The sequence below is a fragment of the Sorex araneus genome, chromosome 1 (genome assembly GCF_027595985.1).
Source record: "Sorex araneus isolate mSorAra2 chromosome 1, mSorAra2.pri, whole genome shotgun sequence".
NCBI classification, from domain to species: Eukaryota; Metazoa; Chordata; class Mammalia; order Eulipotyphla; family Soricidae; genus Sorex; species Sorex araneus.
In genome coordinates, this window is record NC_073302.1 from 317,216,130 (window position 1) to 317,231,738 (window position 15,609).

Consider the following 15,609-nt stretch of genomic DNA (forward strand, 5'->3'; position numbering starts at 1 on the left):
GTAGCTCGTGTATTCATTCTCATTTGTTTCTAGGTACCTTTTGATTTCTTCCTTGATTTCCTTCCTGACCCACTCATTGTTCAATATCGAGCTATGTAATTTCCAGGTGTTTGATTTGGTTTTCTGCATCTGTTGACGATTAAGTTTTACCTTCAGTGCATCATGGTCTGAAAAGATAGCTGGTACAATGTCTATCTTGTTGATTCTGTTGAGGTATGCTGTGTGGCCTAGCGCATGGTCTATTCTGGAAAATGTTCCATGTGCACTGGAAAAGAATGTGTATTTCTTTTTTGGGGGATATAAAGCCCTGTATAGATCTATTAGCCCTCTCTCTTCTATTTCTTCCTTCAAAGCCAGTATTTCCTTGGTGAGTTTTAATCTTCTTGATCTGTCCAGAGGAGATAGTGCGGTGTTGAAGTCTCCAACTACTATTGTGTTGCTCAAGATGTCCTTCTTAAGGTCTCTTAGCAGCTGTTGTAGGTATTTAGCTGGTTCCTCATTGCGTGCGTAGACATTTAGGAGTGTGATTTCTTCCTGATGTACACATCCCGTGATTAATAAAATGTGGCCTTCACTATCCCTTCTAATCTTTTTCAACCTGAAGTCTATGTTGTCCGATACTAGTAACGCCACCCCAGCTTTCTTGAGGGAGTTATTTGCTTGCAGGATTGTTTTCCATCCTTTGACTTTGAGTCTGTGTTTGTTCTGGCTATTCAAATGTGTTTCTTGTAGGCAGCAGAATGTTGGGTTCAGTCTCTGAATCCATTTTGCCAGTCTGTGTCTCTTAATTGGTGAATTCAGACCATTGGCATTAAGGGAGATTATTGTTATGGGATTTTGTGCCATCTTTGTTCAAGGGTTTGTTGTGCTTGTAGGGGTTGTTCTTGTCTTACAATAGCCCCTTTAGTGCTTCTTTTAGGTTTGGTTTTGAGTCTATGAAGTTCCTGAGCTGTTGTTTATCCCCAAAGTAGTGTATGATTCCTTCTAGTTTGAATGAGAGTTTAGCCGGATAAAGTATTCTTGGTGAAGTGTTGATTTCATTGAGTTTTTTCACTATATCCCACCATTGCCTTCGAGCTTGGAGGGTTTCCTCTGATAGATCTGCTGTGAGTCTAAGGGGTGCTCCTTTGTATGCAATTTCCTTCTTGGACCTTGCTGCTTGCAGTATTGTGTCTCTCTGAACGATGTCCATCATTGTAACTGTGATATGTCTTGGGGTTTTTCTGTTAGGATCTCTTTTAGCTGGCACTCTTTGGGCGCCTTGAATCTGGATGCCTGCATTGTCCAGCTGTGGGAAGTTTTCCGCAATGATTTGTTTGACTGTGTCTTTTTCGTTGTTGTTGGTTCCCTGTGGTTCTGGTAGTCCAATGATTCTAATGTTGTTGAGGTCTCTTGCCATGGTTTGTTGTTGCCTGTAGGCCTCTTGCAGCTCATCTTCAAGCATACTGATTCTGTCTTCGGCTGCAGTCATCCTATTGTTGAGGGCAGCCAGAGAGTTTTTGATTTCATGTACCGAATCCTTCATTTCTTTTTGAATGTTTTTTATTTCTGCTCTCATTTATTCCCGTATTTTGTCAGCTGTCTGTTGTATTGTTTCTGCCAGGTCTTCCTTGAAGTTGTCCATCTTTGCACTGAGTTCAGTGAACATGTTGAGGATTTGAACTCTGAATTCTTTATCAGAGAGGTCAAGTTTGTAGGAAACGCCCATTGAGGTTTCCGGACTCCTTTGATCGTCCCCCGCTTGCACTGGGGATTTTTGCTGTTTCTTCATGTTGTTGTTGTGGTATGAAAGAGGGCCCTTGAAGATGAGTATCCCTGTTTCCTTTTGTTGCAAAAAAGGATTGTGGATAGGCTCAGTTAATAGTGGTTGCCTTTTTACTTGCCGGTTGTAGAACCTGGTCTCCTACTGAGATGTTTCCTTCAATTCTTATGTGAAGTCTTGTGTTTTATAGTCTTACTGCTTGCGAATAGCTAGGATGTTAGTCTTGCATAGGATGTTGAGGAAACTATCTGCTGCCGCCGAGTTAGCAGCGGCCGCTGGTAATGAGGCCACGCCCACTTTTCTCAGGTCACGGCAAAGGGGCCCTTTTAATGCTTCTTACAAAACTGGTTTCAAGGCTATGAAAAAAAATTGTTGCCTGTCCATGTAGCTCTGCATTGTTTCTTCAAATTAATTTATCCGAAAAGAGTATTCTTGGTGAAGTATTCAGTTCATTGAACTTTTGTACTATATCCTTCCATATTCTTCTGGCTCATACAGTATCATTTGATAGATCTTTTGTACATCTTATGTGCTTTCCTTTGTGTATAAGTTGCTTTTTATAATCTTGCTGCATTGAATATTGTCTCTTTCTTTGGACTGTCACTTGATTTTGATATAACATGATTATAATATAACATATTAAGGGCCCACATCACAGCCCCTGAAGCATGTGACTGCTTATGTGACTAGATCTACTCAACAAATTACGTGCTACTGCCAGATAAATCCGGAGCCGCTGAGCGCGAATCGAACCCTCTGCGCCTAAAGACTTTGATTCCAGAGATGTAACACATTCGGGCATCCAGCGCAGCGTCTGATAGCGATGCACTGGGACACCGAACTGGGCTACAACTCTGTGCTGCGGGGGTGGATTTTTTTCCTCCCCACCAGACATTCCTGCACGGAAAGCAGCGGCCTGGCGGCACCGACGTGGCAGGCGCCATCTTCTGTGACTCCAAACCCACAGGTATTCGGTTTTTACTTTTGGGGCTCCCAGGAACTCATGGGAAGGGGGCGTAACCGGCACGCCCCCGGCTCAGATAAATCCGGAGCCGCTGAGCGCGAATCGGACCCTCTGAGCCTAAAGACTTTGAATTCAGAGACTTCTTACAGCAATGCACTGGGACTGTGAGCTGGGCTATGTAATTTCTGGCAGAATATTCCCTGGACTTTATACAGAAATCCAAAACCGCGCGGACGCTCCCGCGTCCACGCGACTTAACATTTATAATTATCAGCAATGTGAAATGGTTCCATTTGAACAGGTCTGACTTGGGGGGGGAAACTCCAAATAATAACAGTAAGTTTTTGTTGAAATATTGAAGGTTTTTAATGTAGCAGCCACCTCTCTGGACTGTGAACTAAGCAAAAGCCCCACGCTGGCCGACTCGGTGTGGCCTACACCATACTATGAGGCGCAGGAAGGGGGATGAGGGGGAAAAAGAAAAAAAAAGGGGGTAAGGAAAAAGGAAAAAAGAGAGAGAGAGAGAGTTATGTACTTGTAGCAGTGGGGCTACATATCTCTTCATTTCCAGCAATGAAAAACTAATTATCAAATGTAGTAGGTCTGTCTCTCTTGGTTGGAAACTCCAACAACTATAGTGAGTTTTGTGTTGAACTATGGAATGTAATCAAGGTAAAGAAAAAATGAAGTGAAATTCATTAGTTATACAGTAGGGGTTAAGGGGTGGGGGCGGGGGGTATACTGGGGTTTCTGGTGGTGTAATATGGGCACTGGTGAAGGGATGGGTGTTTGAATATTGTATAACTGACATATAAACCTGAGAACTTTGTAACTTTCCACATGGTGATTTAATAAAAAGTTAAAAAAAATAAATTACATGCTACTGCTCAGTTATTCCTCCTGTCATTCTGTGAGAATTGGCAGAGAAGACAGTGAGAAATCTCCAGCGTAATAACTCAGTAGCTTCAGGAGAGTGGGGGATAGCGTAACTACAAAGACTTACCCCCACACAAAAAGAACAGTAATGGAGAAAACACATAGAAGCCCACCAAGCTGAATGAGCTACAACAATAGCACTAACAAACACCAGTAAATATGGAGACTGTCCTTAGTGACACGCTGATGAGGGTGTTCAATGAATTCAAAGAAACGATAGCACAGGTAGTCAGCAAAGCACAACAAAGTATGAGGCAATGAAAAAACAACTATACTTAAAAATGAAGAATGTGATAGGGAATATTTTTAAAAGCCAATAGAAGCTGAACAGCAGAAAAACAAGCTGAGCAAAATATGAAGGAACTCCAAAAGGAGAAACAGGAAATTTCTAAGAAAGAAGGTAGAAAATAGGTGCTAACATTTCTGGAAAGAAATGAACAGCATTCCAGAGAACTATGGGATAAGTTCAAGAGGAACAATGTAAGAATCACTGGAGTCTATGAAGAACAAGAAGGCAAATGTGATGAACAAACAACAGTTAAAGAAATAATCAATAAGAAAGAACTTTCCACAGTTTAGGACTGTGGACACTGAGATTCAAGAGGCCAGAAGGGTGCCAGTGAAATTCATTTTATAATTTTAAAATAAATAGTGACTAAGAGTGATTCACTCTCAGGTCTGGCCACTTAACCATCCCAGGTCACATTTCCACCTATGCATCTCTCCTGAGGAATGAGGGGAAAAAATGGAAGAAGTGGTTTATACTACTTTCAGGAATAGGAGAGAGAAATCTTGAAACAAAAATTTTAAAAGATCTGAGCGCTCATGACTCAGACCTCTGCATGCTAGTTGAAAGTGTAAATAAAAATGCTATAATCATTCACCAGTCATTATTTTTTATAATCACAATGGGTTAAAAGTTCATTTGACCAAAGATACTGAGGAGTTTAAATAAGATCATACATAGCATAAATAACGTCACTGAAAACAAAACCAGTGTACGAAAATATAATAAATGAGACCATTCTGGAGTTTATTTATCTTGACTTATAGTACACAAAGCAGCATGTCATGGAAGGATTTGTCACAATTCTTCCCTGTAATCTCAGGCAGAGTGGAGTAAAGTGATGGGATACAGAAGATCAGGGCCAGTCTGGACATTTATTGACTTAACTACCTGCCCTGTGTTCAGAGCCAATCCTGTGGCTGGAAAACCGTATAAATAACAGAGTCTGCCTCACAGGCAAAGGTACTCAGCACTTCATACTATTTGTCTCAGATGCAGTCAAAATACCAGTTTTTAATTGCTCATAAACTATTAAGTGGTTTATCTACACCCAGAGTTCTTTCTGAAGCACAGAACTTAACAGTTACAAAAACATGTTACTTCAGCAAGGCAAGACATTAACTGTATCAGAAAACACTCCCTTGTTAAGTAACTGGCTCTTGAAAAGGTGATTTAGTCACTGTCACTAGGGAACAGAGGAATCTACAGTGCTGAAAAGAACATTTTAAGAGGGCGTAGGGGATTCTACAATATAGCCTTTAAGTTTAAAATATGGGATCAGAATTTATAAACCAATATATTCCATCCATTAATTGGTCCACTGAAAACCAAATGAATGAGGAAGCTAAATGACCACTGCACTCTCCAATGAAATATGGAACCTGTGGAGTAAATCAGCAACTGTTTAATCCAGCAGCAACATGGCAAAAAGTGGCATAGAGCTGGTGGGCTAAAGGGCACACTGGCACGTGGTCAGGGGCCATGTGGGAACCAAATAGGTCCAGCTTTTTGCCAAATCACTAACGGAATCAGAAGGACTCTGTAAGAGTCCAATTAGGCAAAGGTTTTGTAAGTGGCGTTTCCTTAAACTCCATGAGAAACTCTAATTCACTGAGTTCTAAGTGAATTTCTCTTTTGGAATGGGTGGCAGCTTATGAGCTAGACGGCAAAGCTGGGGTGGTCCTTTTGCAGGAGTTAGTTTAACCCAGAAAACGCTGCCATACACAGCACAAGCATGACTAACTCACAGCCCGCACTCTCTTAACTCTGACTCTTAAAATCATTGGTGACTTCACCACAATGAGAAATATGTCTAGGCTCTAGAGATTCAGGAGCCCATGGGAAATTTGGAAAAATGTTAAGACCTCCAAATGATAAAGTGAACTATCACTGTATCCTCTACACACTTGCTGAGCTATGAATCTCTAAATACATAAAAGAAACAGAATGTGAACATCCTATCACATCCCAAAGCCATGAAGTGGCCCTCAGAGACTTATCGACTCACAAATCATTCCATTTCACAGGAATAAAGAGTCAAGTTTATGTATGGATGGTAAGGAACTCTGGTTTCTGTTGAAACAATGCCCTTATTTAAAATTGTCCTTTTTGATATTTTCCAAGCACTTACACCAATAGTATGCCCAATGGAATATTTTAAAACTTACTGCTCATGCCATTATTGGATTTCCTTTATTTTAAGGTTAGTAATCTAGGTCTTAGACCAAAAATGAGCAAAATGATTCATGAGTTATGGTCAGAGATCCTAATGCATTTCCACAAGTAAATAATGAGATTAAGAATCCAATTCAAAGGAAATAAAATTGAATTCTGATTTTAGTCTGTGGAAAGAAGAACTGTGTGTTTCCAGAATACCCAAGAAAACTTAATCTACCTAGCTGGCCACCAGCCAGATTTCTATACACAGTCCCCATATATAACATCTGTGGAGATGCTTTTAGTGGAAATACAGGCACTGGCTAAGGGATAAATCCATTCAGAGTGATTACACTTATTCACAAAGGACAAGATAATAAAGTGATAGGACTTAATGTGGAAATAAAATTGTGCCAGGATGCCTATTTAAACTAAGGGAATTAAAGAGACTGATGCAATTTGAGCAGCTGTGAGATAAGATTGAGAGTGCTATGGCCCCAGCCATCTCTCGCCTCTTCCTGTCTTCCGTAAGAACTGTCATTTGGTTTCCCACAAGTCTTTGGGAGGATTAAAGGGAGGCCAGTGGAAAAAATGGTGTGTGGAATACAAAACACACTCTTGTCACTAAAAAAGATCTCTTCTTTACCCTGAGTCTGCTATAAAGCAGTCAAATCTACTTTATAATGGATGTACAAGTAGAGGATTAGAGAAAACTTTTAGGTGTTTTACTTTTTAAAAATATCTGACCTCGAAAGCACTAAATTGCAACTCTATAAATGAGCAAAACTCTAGGATATGATAAATACAACAAAATTATGTTGGTCTATTAACTGTGTGCTCCCATGCCTAGACATTTTTTTGGTCATTTTGTCTTTATACTCAAAATATAAAAACATATATATTCAAAATATAAAAACAAAATATGAAAAAAAAATGTCAGTGGAGTTTGAGAATGAAAGCAGGATGAAGCCAGGAAGAAAGATCTGGATCCCTACTCACTCAGAACTTTATCCCCTTTTCAGTGAGATTTTCTTTTCTTTTTCCATGAAATAATTTTACCAAGTCTTCTTTGACATCAACACTGCTTTCATGCAGTCAGCATGAAACAGCATGAAACACACACACACACACACACACACACACACACACACACACACTAAGAGCAAGTATATTCTTATTGCTGCTGTAGCAAATTTCACAAACCCAGCCCTGTTTCTTCTCCTTGAACTGTGAAGGTCTAAAATGACTAAGGAAGATCTTGCTGCTAGAGACCTGAGGTGAGACTCTGTGTGAAATCTTTACACTTCAGAACCTGCCTCATGCTGATGAGACTTGAAATCCTCTTCTGCTTTTCCTCCATCTTCAAAACCAATGCTAGGACATCTTCTCTCCCCTCTGGTCTCCTATTGGCCTCTCGTAAGGTACCTGTGATTATACTGGGCCCACCCTAGGCACAGGTTTAGGCATTTTTAGGGGGTAGGGAGCATTAGTCTGTATACTATGGAGTAAAAGATGAATGCTTTCACTCAATCAAAGAAGAGATGGTGGAGAAAGGAAATCAGATTTTGAGTGGAGATCACAATGGAAAGTCAGATTGTAATGGTGTACACCAAAACCAATATTATAGCCTAATTTTGCCTCAATGAAATAAGCCACACATGGCCCATCATTTCAAACTCTTTTGACCCCCTCTCCATTTAATTTTTTTAACTTAAGTATTACAGTGATAAAATGGTCCCAGCAGTCTTAATGTTTATGCTGTGGTTAGAATGCTTCTATCGCCATCAGCGTGCCACATTATCCTTATGTCACCCACCCTTTTTGGCTGGGCTTAATAAACTACAATGTAATTACTAAATCTCCAAAGAAAAAATCTGTAAAGCCTGTAGCTAGTCTTTGTAACAAAACCTTTTATTGGACAACAACCACAGCCAATCTTTCTGGATTGTCGATGGCAGCTTTCACACTTAAATGGCAAATTTAAGTTGGCAGTACTTGGACCACAGCATCTACAAAGTGAAAAATATTCACTTTCTGTTCTTCTTTTAAAAAAGGATTTGGTGACAAGTCATCAATAGCTATTTTTAACTGCTTTTTTTAAACTGCAAGGACTGAATTTTAAGTGTATAAGGCTATACACAAGCTTAATGATGGTTAAATTATTCAACAAAATTGTATCAAATTTAATTATCATCATATGATCACTATTTGGATATTATATATAAGTGTTTACTGGTATTTCATAAAGTACCATGCCAAGCACTTAGGGGTAGAGAGCATTAGTCTGCACACTTTGAAGTAAGGGCTAAATATTTTCACCCTGTAACATGTGATCTCCACTTTATATATAATACACCCACAAAATTTATGAGTATTATCTTTAACTTCCAGGTAAAGAGATCAAGAGTTTAAAAGAATCTGATTTCATTCTAGATATAACAAGATTACTAAGTAAAAGTACTAGGACCTATAGCCACATCTCTGAATTTAAAATACTTATTTCCAACTGGCCATAATTCTTTGTTGCATATGTATGATTGGGTTCCATTTAAAGTATTATGTGGGTGCATGTACAGGGTAATTATGGATACCTTTTCTCTTTGATGCAAGATGCTATTCCAAAAAAGGTTTTTTTTTGATTTTTGCTTTGGGGCCATACCATACCACTGATGGTTAGAGATAAGCCTGGTTCTGCATTCATGGATCACTCCCACTGGGGGTTAAGAAAACCATATGGGAGACCAGGGATCTAACCTGAGTTGGTTGTGTGCAAGGCAAGCATCCTACCTACTATACTATAGTTCTGGCCCCTGCTGTTATTTTTAGAGCAAACCCCCCCTACCCCCCAAACTTTAGAGACAATGCCTTGCTTGAAGGCCTACAGATTCTTTGTGCCTTTAGAGTCTTTTCACACCACATAAACATAGGACTGCTTTTTGTTTATAACTGTCATTTACAATAAAAGTTGAGATGCTCTATTTGAAACATTAGGTACTATACACACATTAGTTTCTAGTGCTATTTAAACAAGTGCGGGGTTATTATTATTTTTTGGCAACATAAGATACACCCAATGAAATTACATTTACAGAGTAATTTTAAGAAATGGAAAACTTGGTAATATTTGTAGAAGTACATAAGAGAGTGCCTGTTTTAGATATTTTTTGAAGGACTCTCCCTTTTGATCCCACTGCAGAGTGTATATTATATTCTACCGCTGCAACTAATTGCATTTATAAGATGATAGTATCCCTGGGGTTTATACATTTTTGAACATATATCAGAAAAATACAAGGAAAAAGCAAAATAGTCCATTTGAGCATCTTACTGTATCACTGGATCACTGTCATCCCATTGGATATCGATTTACTCGAGCGGGCACCAGTAATGTCTCCACTTTGAGACTTGTTACTGTTTTTGACATATCAAATATGCCATGGGTAGCTTGCCAGGCTCTGCTGTGCGGGCAAGATACTAGAGCATCTTACTAAAGACTATAATTAATCTTATATTTGACTTTAAATTAGAAAATTTATGATGGGCAAAAATTTGGTATGCTTATTATATAGAAAAGACGTAATTTGTTATTTTATTTGAACTGTTATTTTATATTAATGGTCAGTATTACAATGGCATAAAAAATTACCAGGTGGCATATCATAACCTTATAGTATTTTGGCTTCATGTTTTAGATTTTTAAATTTTTAAACTCTAGACTTTAAACTTTCTAGAAATTTATCAGGATGATGTAAATAATAACTTACCTTAATATGGGTAATCTCACATCTTTACATATTTGGGATTAAAGATGGCTACATATATTTTATTTGTATTTGGCACATGAATATGCCACGGGGAGCTTGCCAGGCTCTCCAGTGAGGGCAGTAAATTCTTGGTAGCTTGCCAAGTTCTCTAAGAGAGAGAACTAGGCTATCAGATGTCAGATGAAATAGTAACATATAGTAACTATATCAGAAGAAATAGTAACAACAATAATAATAATATCACTATTAACTGTCACTGTATCACTGTCATCCCATTGCTCATCAATTTGCTCAAGTGAGAACCAGTAACGTCTCCATTGTGAGACTTCTTGTTACTGTTTTTTTTTTTTGGCACATTGAATACCCCACGGGTAGCTTGCCAGGCTCTGCCGTGTGGGCAAAATACTCTCGGTAGCTTGCTGGGCTCTCTGAGAGGAGCGCGGAGGAACTGAACCCAGGTCAACCGCATGCAAGGCAAACGTCCTACCTGCTGTGCTATTGCTCCAGCCCAATAATAATAATAATAATAATAATTTTTTTTTGGGTCACACCCGGCAATGCACAGGGGTTACTCTTGGCTCTGCACTCAGGAATTACCCCTGGCAGGGCTCACGGGACCATATGGGATATTGGGAATCGAACCCGGGTCGGCCTCGTGCAAGGCAACTGCCCTACCCGCTGTGCTATCACTCCAGCTCCCAAAACATATTTTTTAAAGAGGCCAAAGAAAGTAGGTAAAGTGTACAGTAGGTAAAGTGCTTGCCTTGCATGTGGTTGACCCAAGTTTGAGGGTTTACTCATATGCCAAATACAGTAACTATGATGGGTCTCATTACCCTGACCCTGAAGAGGATACAATGCGGCACCATTGGGAAGGAGGAGTAAAAAGAGGCTGCTAAAATCTCAGGGCTAGGATGAATGGAGATGTTACTGGACCCGCTCGAGCAAATCGTTGATCAATGAATGGGATGACAGTGACAGTGACATATATTTTACTATTCCTCCCATAGACATGTGCAGCCTAACTTTCTTCCCCTTGAATCCTGTCAGTCTTCATTATTTGCTTTGCCAATAGAACAGGAAGAGATAAGTTTCCAAGCCTTTAGAGGTTCCTCTTGGGCCTCAGACACTCTCCTTGCAGACCCAGAACTACATCAGTGCTGCCAGCAAAGCACTAAGAAAGCTTCCCCTCCCTGAAAACCATAGTATGATGGAAAGGAAGTTCATTTTAAGTCATTAACTTTGTAGATATTTTATTATGAAGCAACACAGCATTAGAACTGCAAAAAAGAAAATAATAGCGTTATAATTCCAACTAAATTCCTAGAAATCTGTAGTAAACTATGAGTAGAAGTTCAGTTCATATACTGTTACACAGTAAAGGACATTAGATATGGATATTAACAATGGGAACTAAATATATTTATAATAATACTATGGCTAAGAATTCTTATAAATCATAAGGGGCAGTGAATTTTCTGGTAACGTTTCTTAGTTCATTTTTTAGAATCATGAGTTCTCACAATTTCCTTGAGATTTGAATTATCTGGAAAGTTTTTAAAATTCTTAACGGTGGGCAGGAGTGATAGTACAGTGGGTAGGGTATTTGCCTTACATGTGGGAGACCCAGATTCACTCCCTGGCATCCTATATGGTCTCCAAGTACTGCCAGGAGTAACTTCTGAGTTCGAGCCAGGAGTAAGCCCCGACCATTGCTGAGTGTGACCCAAAAACAAAAAAAAAATCTTAATGGCTTCTAATATTCCTAACAATATTGCTAAGAGCAGACCACAACCATGACAGTTACGTCTTCAGTTCAAACTCAGGCTTTAGTATTCTTAAACCTGTTCAGATTATTCCAATGCACAGCCAACTTTGAGAAATACCAACCTAACACAACCTTGATAGTTATAAGTTAAGAATCAGATTGACCAAAGGACTCATTGTCCCAGACATAGTTTTAGAAGACTGATATATATCTACAAACTACCAGAGGCATGTCACTCAATATTCCATCAAGTTAAAGGACTACTGGGTTAAGCAGAAAAGTAAGTGCCTCATGCTTATTGACTAGGTGGATTGTTTTTAATAACTAATTAAAATGTCTTCAGCATTAATTTCCTCTTGATAGTAAGTATAGGCAAAATACTTAGAAACTTTGCCTTATTTTCCCACCCTCCGACTGAAAGAGGTTAACAATCTATGAGTTGTAAAGAAAGCTTATTGGTGCTCAATGAACACTGATAGCTAATCTGCTATGACACCCATTTTACTGAGCTTAACTCAGAGTAATGCTGAAAGTCAGACTTTATAGAAACATGATTTATAGGACGAGAGAGTAGAAATCAATACTCTGATAAGATCCAGAAACTTTAGTTATTATGTGCTTTTTAATAAGCCCTCCAGGCAACTCTGATGCTTAGTAAAATTTGACAAGACCTACTTTAGACTATAAGTACTTCCACTAAGATCACAACGCTGAATACTGAAAGATGAATATGAATACTTAGGCCCACACTTTCTTTCTGAAAATTACCTTATTGGGATACTAGTAAGAATGATCTTGGCTGAACAGACATATTTTATATCCTTGTCCTCAAGTGTAATGATTGCACAAAAAAGAAAGCCTACAGTTTGTGAATGAATAGACCATCCTAGGATTGGAGGGGATGTTTAATTTGTTGAGAGGTATATAACTGGGTTTAGGTAAATATTATCATTAAAAAACTACGGAACACCAAAAGTTTTATATTTCCCTTATTATAGAAAGCAGAAAGTAGTATTGTTTCTATCTAACAACAGTAACAACAGGGAAAAACACGAAAAAAAAACAAAAAACACGGGTAAATTAAAAAATCACAACTTTGCCTGAGTATAGCAAAAAGCAGAAGTTACTAATCGACATATATTATGAAACCCACTGAAAGATCCCTGTAAGCTGGGACAAAACTTTGCTCACCAGGTCAGACTATAGGAGGAAGATGCATGTGTGTCTGTATAGAACTCCCAAAGAGACATCCACTTAGAATTTCAATGGATTAGTAAAAACCAAGCATGGATGACAGAACCCCTGGGAAGTGCAGAAATGGTGATAGTTTGCACTCATTGGCAGGCTCATTTCCATTCCCCTGATCTTCTGCTCATAGGAAAAATCATGCAGATAGAATAACTGGTAAATCCCTCTGCCTTGCATGTGGCTTACCATTTAGTCCCTGGCACCAAAAGTGATCTATGAACCCTGCCAGGAGTGATCTATGAGCACAGAGCCAGAAGCACGTAGGCCTTGAGCAGGTAGGCAGGTTTGATCTAAATTTCCTTTCCCCCCAAAAAAAGTTTTAAGGGAGAAGCAGAAAACTCAGTCACCAAAGCAAAGTCACAGACCAAGTAGCTTGAGGAAGAGTTAAACATCATTGCACCACCATAAAAATCTTTATCTCTGGGGAAGATTGATGCAAATAATATCATGGCTCTTCTATCACTGGGAAAGGAAAAAAGAAGCTCTGTTGAAAGACCAGTTAAGGATATAAAGATGGTGTCTGACTTCCAACGAGAGAGGAAGTGAGCTGAGAAAGTCCATCTGTGACATCGCAGCTACACTGAAACAAGGGACACTCCTAACCCTCATACCAAAAGAACTGCTCTCGATCAAAGTATCTGTGGAGCTGTGTTGTCTTTTGCTAGATGCTGAGATACTGACTCCTACTGTAGACAATAGCCAATTCCAGGAAATTGTTTGCATTTATATATCCCTATTATTTTGTCTCTTCAAAAATATACTTTTATAAGAACTCTGTAGCTTATAATAAAGTTTAATATATATTATCAAATGACCAGAACAGAACATAAGATAGAAAGAATATAGGAATGATGTCAAATAATACTCATATTTGAGTCTGGGATAAGTCTAAGAAAATTGTTGCCTATCTAAACAGCACCACTGTATTAATGACAGGTAATATTCCACAAAGACCAAAGGTTATATAAATGTACATACATGATATACAGCACATATACAGTTTACATGATGCGTACATCTGACTTGGCATACATTTTCCTTATTTGGGAACATCCTTACCAGTGACATACTCAGAAAGAGGGCCTTCTGTTCACAGTAACTTCTGTAATGCCTTTTAAAACATCAGGAAAAGAGCATCCTATGAGAACCACATGGTTACCATTATCATGTTCTAGAAAATCAAGGACTTATTTAGTGTAAAAAAGCAAGCACAAGAAAGAAATCTCTTGCAGCTGCCTACTAATTCAATTCAATAAACATTCGTTTTGTTTCCATCAGCTCACCATAGGAGACACGGGCAGTCAAGTTAACAGAAGAAGGACTCGGTCACTTACTAATTTGATGCGGTGGCCGGGGGTGGCACTGAGCTCCCATGTGCATTCCTTCCTGCTTGGGTACTTGTCTGGCCAGTTGGGACTGGTAATGAAGCCACTTGGACTGTGTATTTTCTGTTCACACTCAGCTGTGCCAATAACGATAATAACAATCAACGTGGAAATCTAGCCCAGCCCTGGGCCAGAAAGCAAGCAGCTTATTTACCACTATCCCACTAAAGACTGCCCTGAATACTAACTACTCATCACTTCAGTCTCGGCTATCATCTTCATCTGTTTTTGGCAAACATATTTCTGGGCATAATCAGGCTATGTTTGCTTTCTTGTTCACATGGAATTAAGTGTTTACAATGAATTAAATAAACGCCTAGAGGAAAATGAACTATTTTCAACTGCCGGGTCTGTCAACTCAGATTTTAACAAAGCTACACACGTTGAAATCAAGGAGATCAACACCTGTTATGAGTGAAATATTTAATGTAATGCCACAGACTTAAAAAGCAATAGATCGTTTCAAACAATTCTTTTCTATTAACAGAAATAATATTTACAGCTAGTAAACACTGCTGAACCACTTAATGAATCTTGTATTTAGATTTTCTCTTTCTCTAGTTCTAATGAGGTACCTACCATGGTTCATAGTTAGTTATAAACACAATTTTAGCTGCTAAAGTAAATTAGCCTCAGTTTCATAAAAGTAAAATGAAGTATTAAGGAGAAAAATAAGTGAAGAGCTATTAGACTTGGAGATTGCTTCAGAACAATTTCAAAGAACTCATTCAATTAACATAAAATTTCTTTTAAGTTTTCCATAATTAAAATAATTTCACTTTAGAGGCTATTTCATTATTGCTGAATAATTGAATAACTGAATAACAGTAACAAATTTTAAGAATATTTAACATTTTCAAGTTGTTTTCTATCTATTTTATTCAGGCAGTACTCAGTATTTCTGAACTAATAATTTATTCTACATTGTTAGAATAATAATTTATTCAATATAGAATAGAAATAATTTATTCTATATTGTTTATACCATTATAACATACAATTCTCTAAAATTTTCCAAGATATCTCTGTATGGAAATTCCATATAGTAGGGACAAAATACTTAATACCCTATGGAACCACACATATGATGTATTGATCTTAATTCCAAACCTTTACTATAATTGAGCTGGGTTTCCATGTGAAGATTTTAATTTGTCACAGAGGAATGAAAAAGAGGAGATTCTCCATCTATAAAACAACAAAAATGTTCCTTCTGTTGTGTGTCTGTGTGTGTTTTTTGGTTTTGGTTTTGGTTTAGGGTCCACATTAGCAGTGCTGCAGAGCTTCGGTTCAGTGCTTGGGGGACCACACAGAACTGGTAATCGAACCCTGGCCTCAC

At 38.4% G+C, this 15,609-nt stretch overlaps 1 protein-coding gene across 1 annotated transcript in view; it reads right to left on the reverse strand.

Moving 5' to 3' along the window:
• The window catches only part of TLL1 (tolloid like 1), a 216,441-nt gene that overhangs the window by 19,032 nt on the left and 181,800 nt on the right, over positions 1-15,609 (reverse strand). Inside the window, exon 18 of the mRNA XM_004610364.2 lies at positions 14,220-14,347. Coding sequence (XP_004610421.2) covers positions 14,220-14,347 — 128 coding nt within the window. The remainder of the gene's footprint in view (positions 1-14,219; positions 14,348-15,609) is intronic.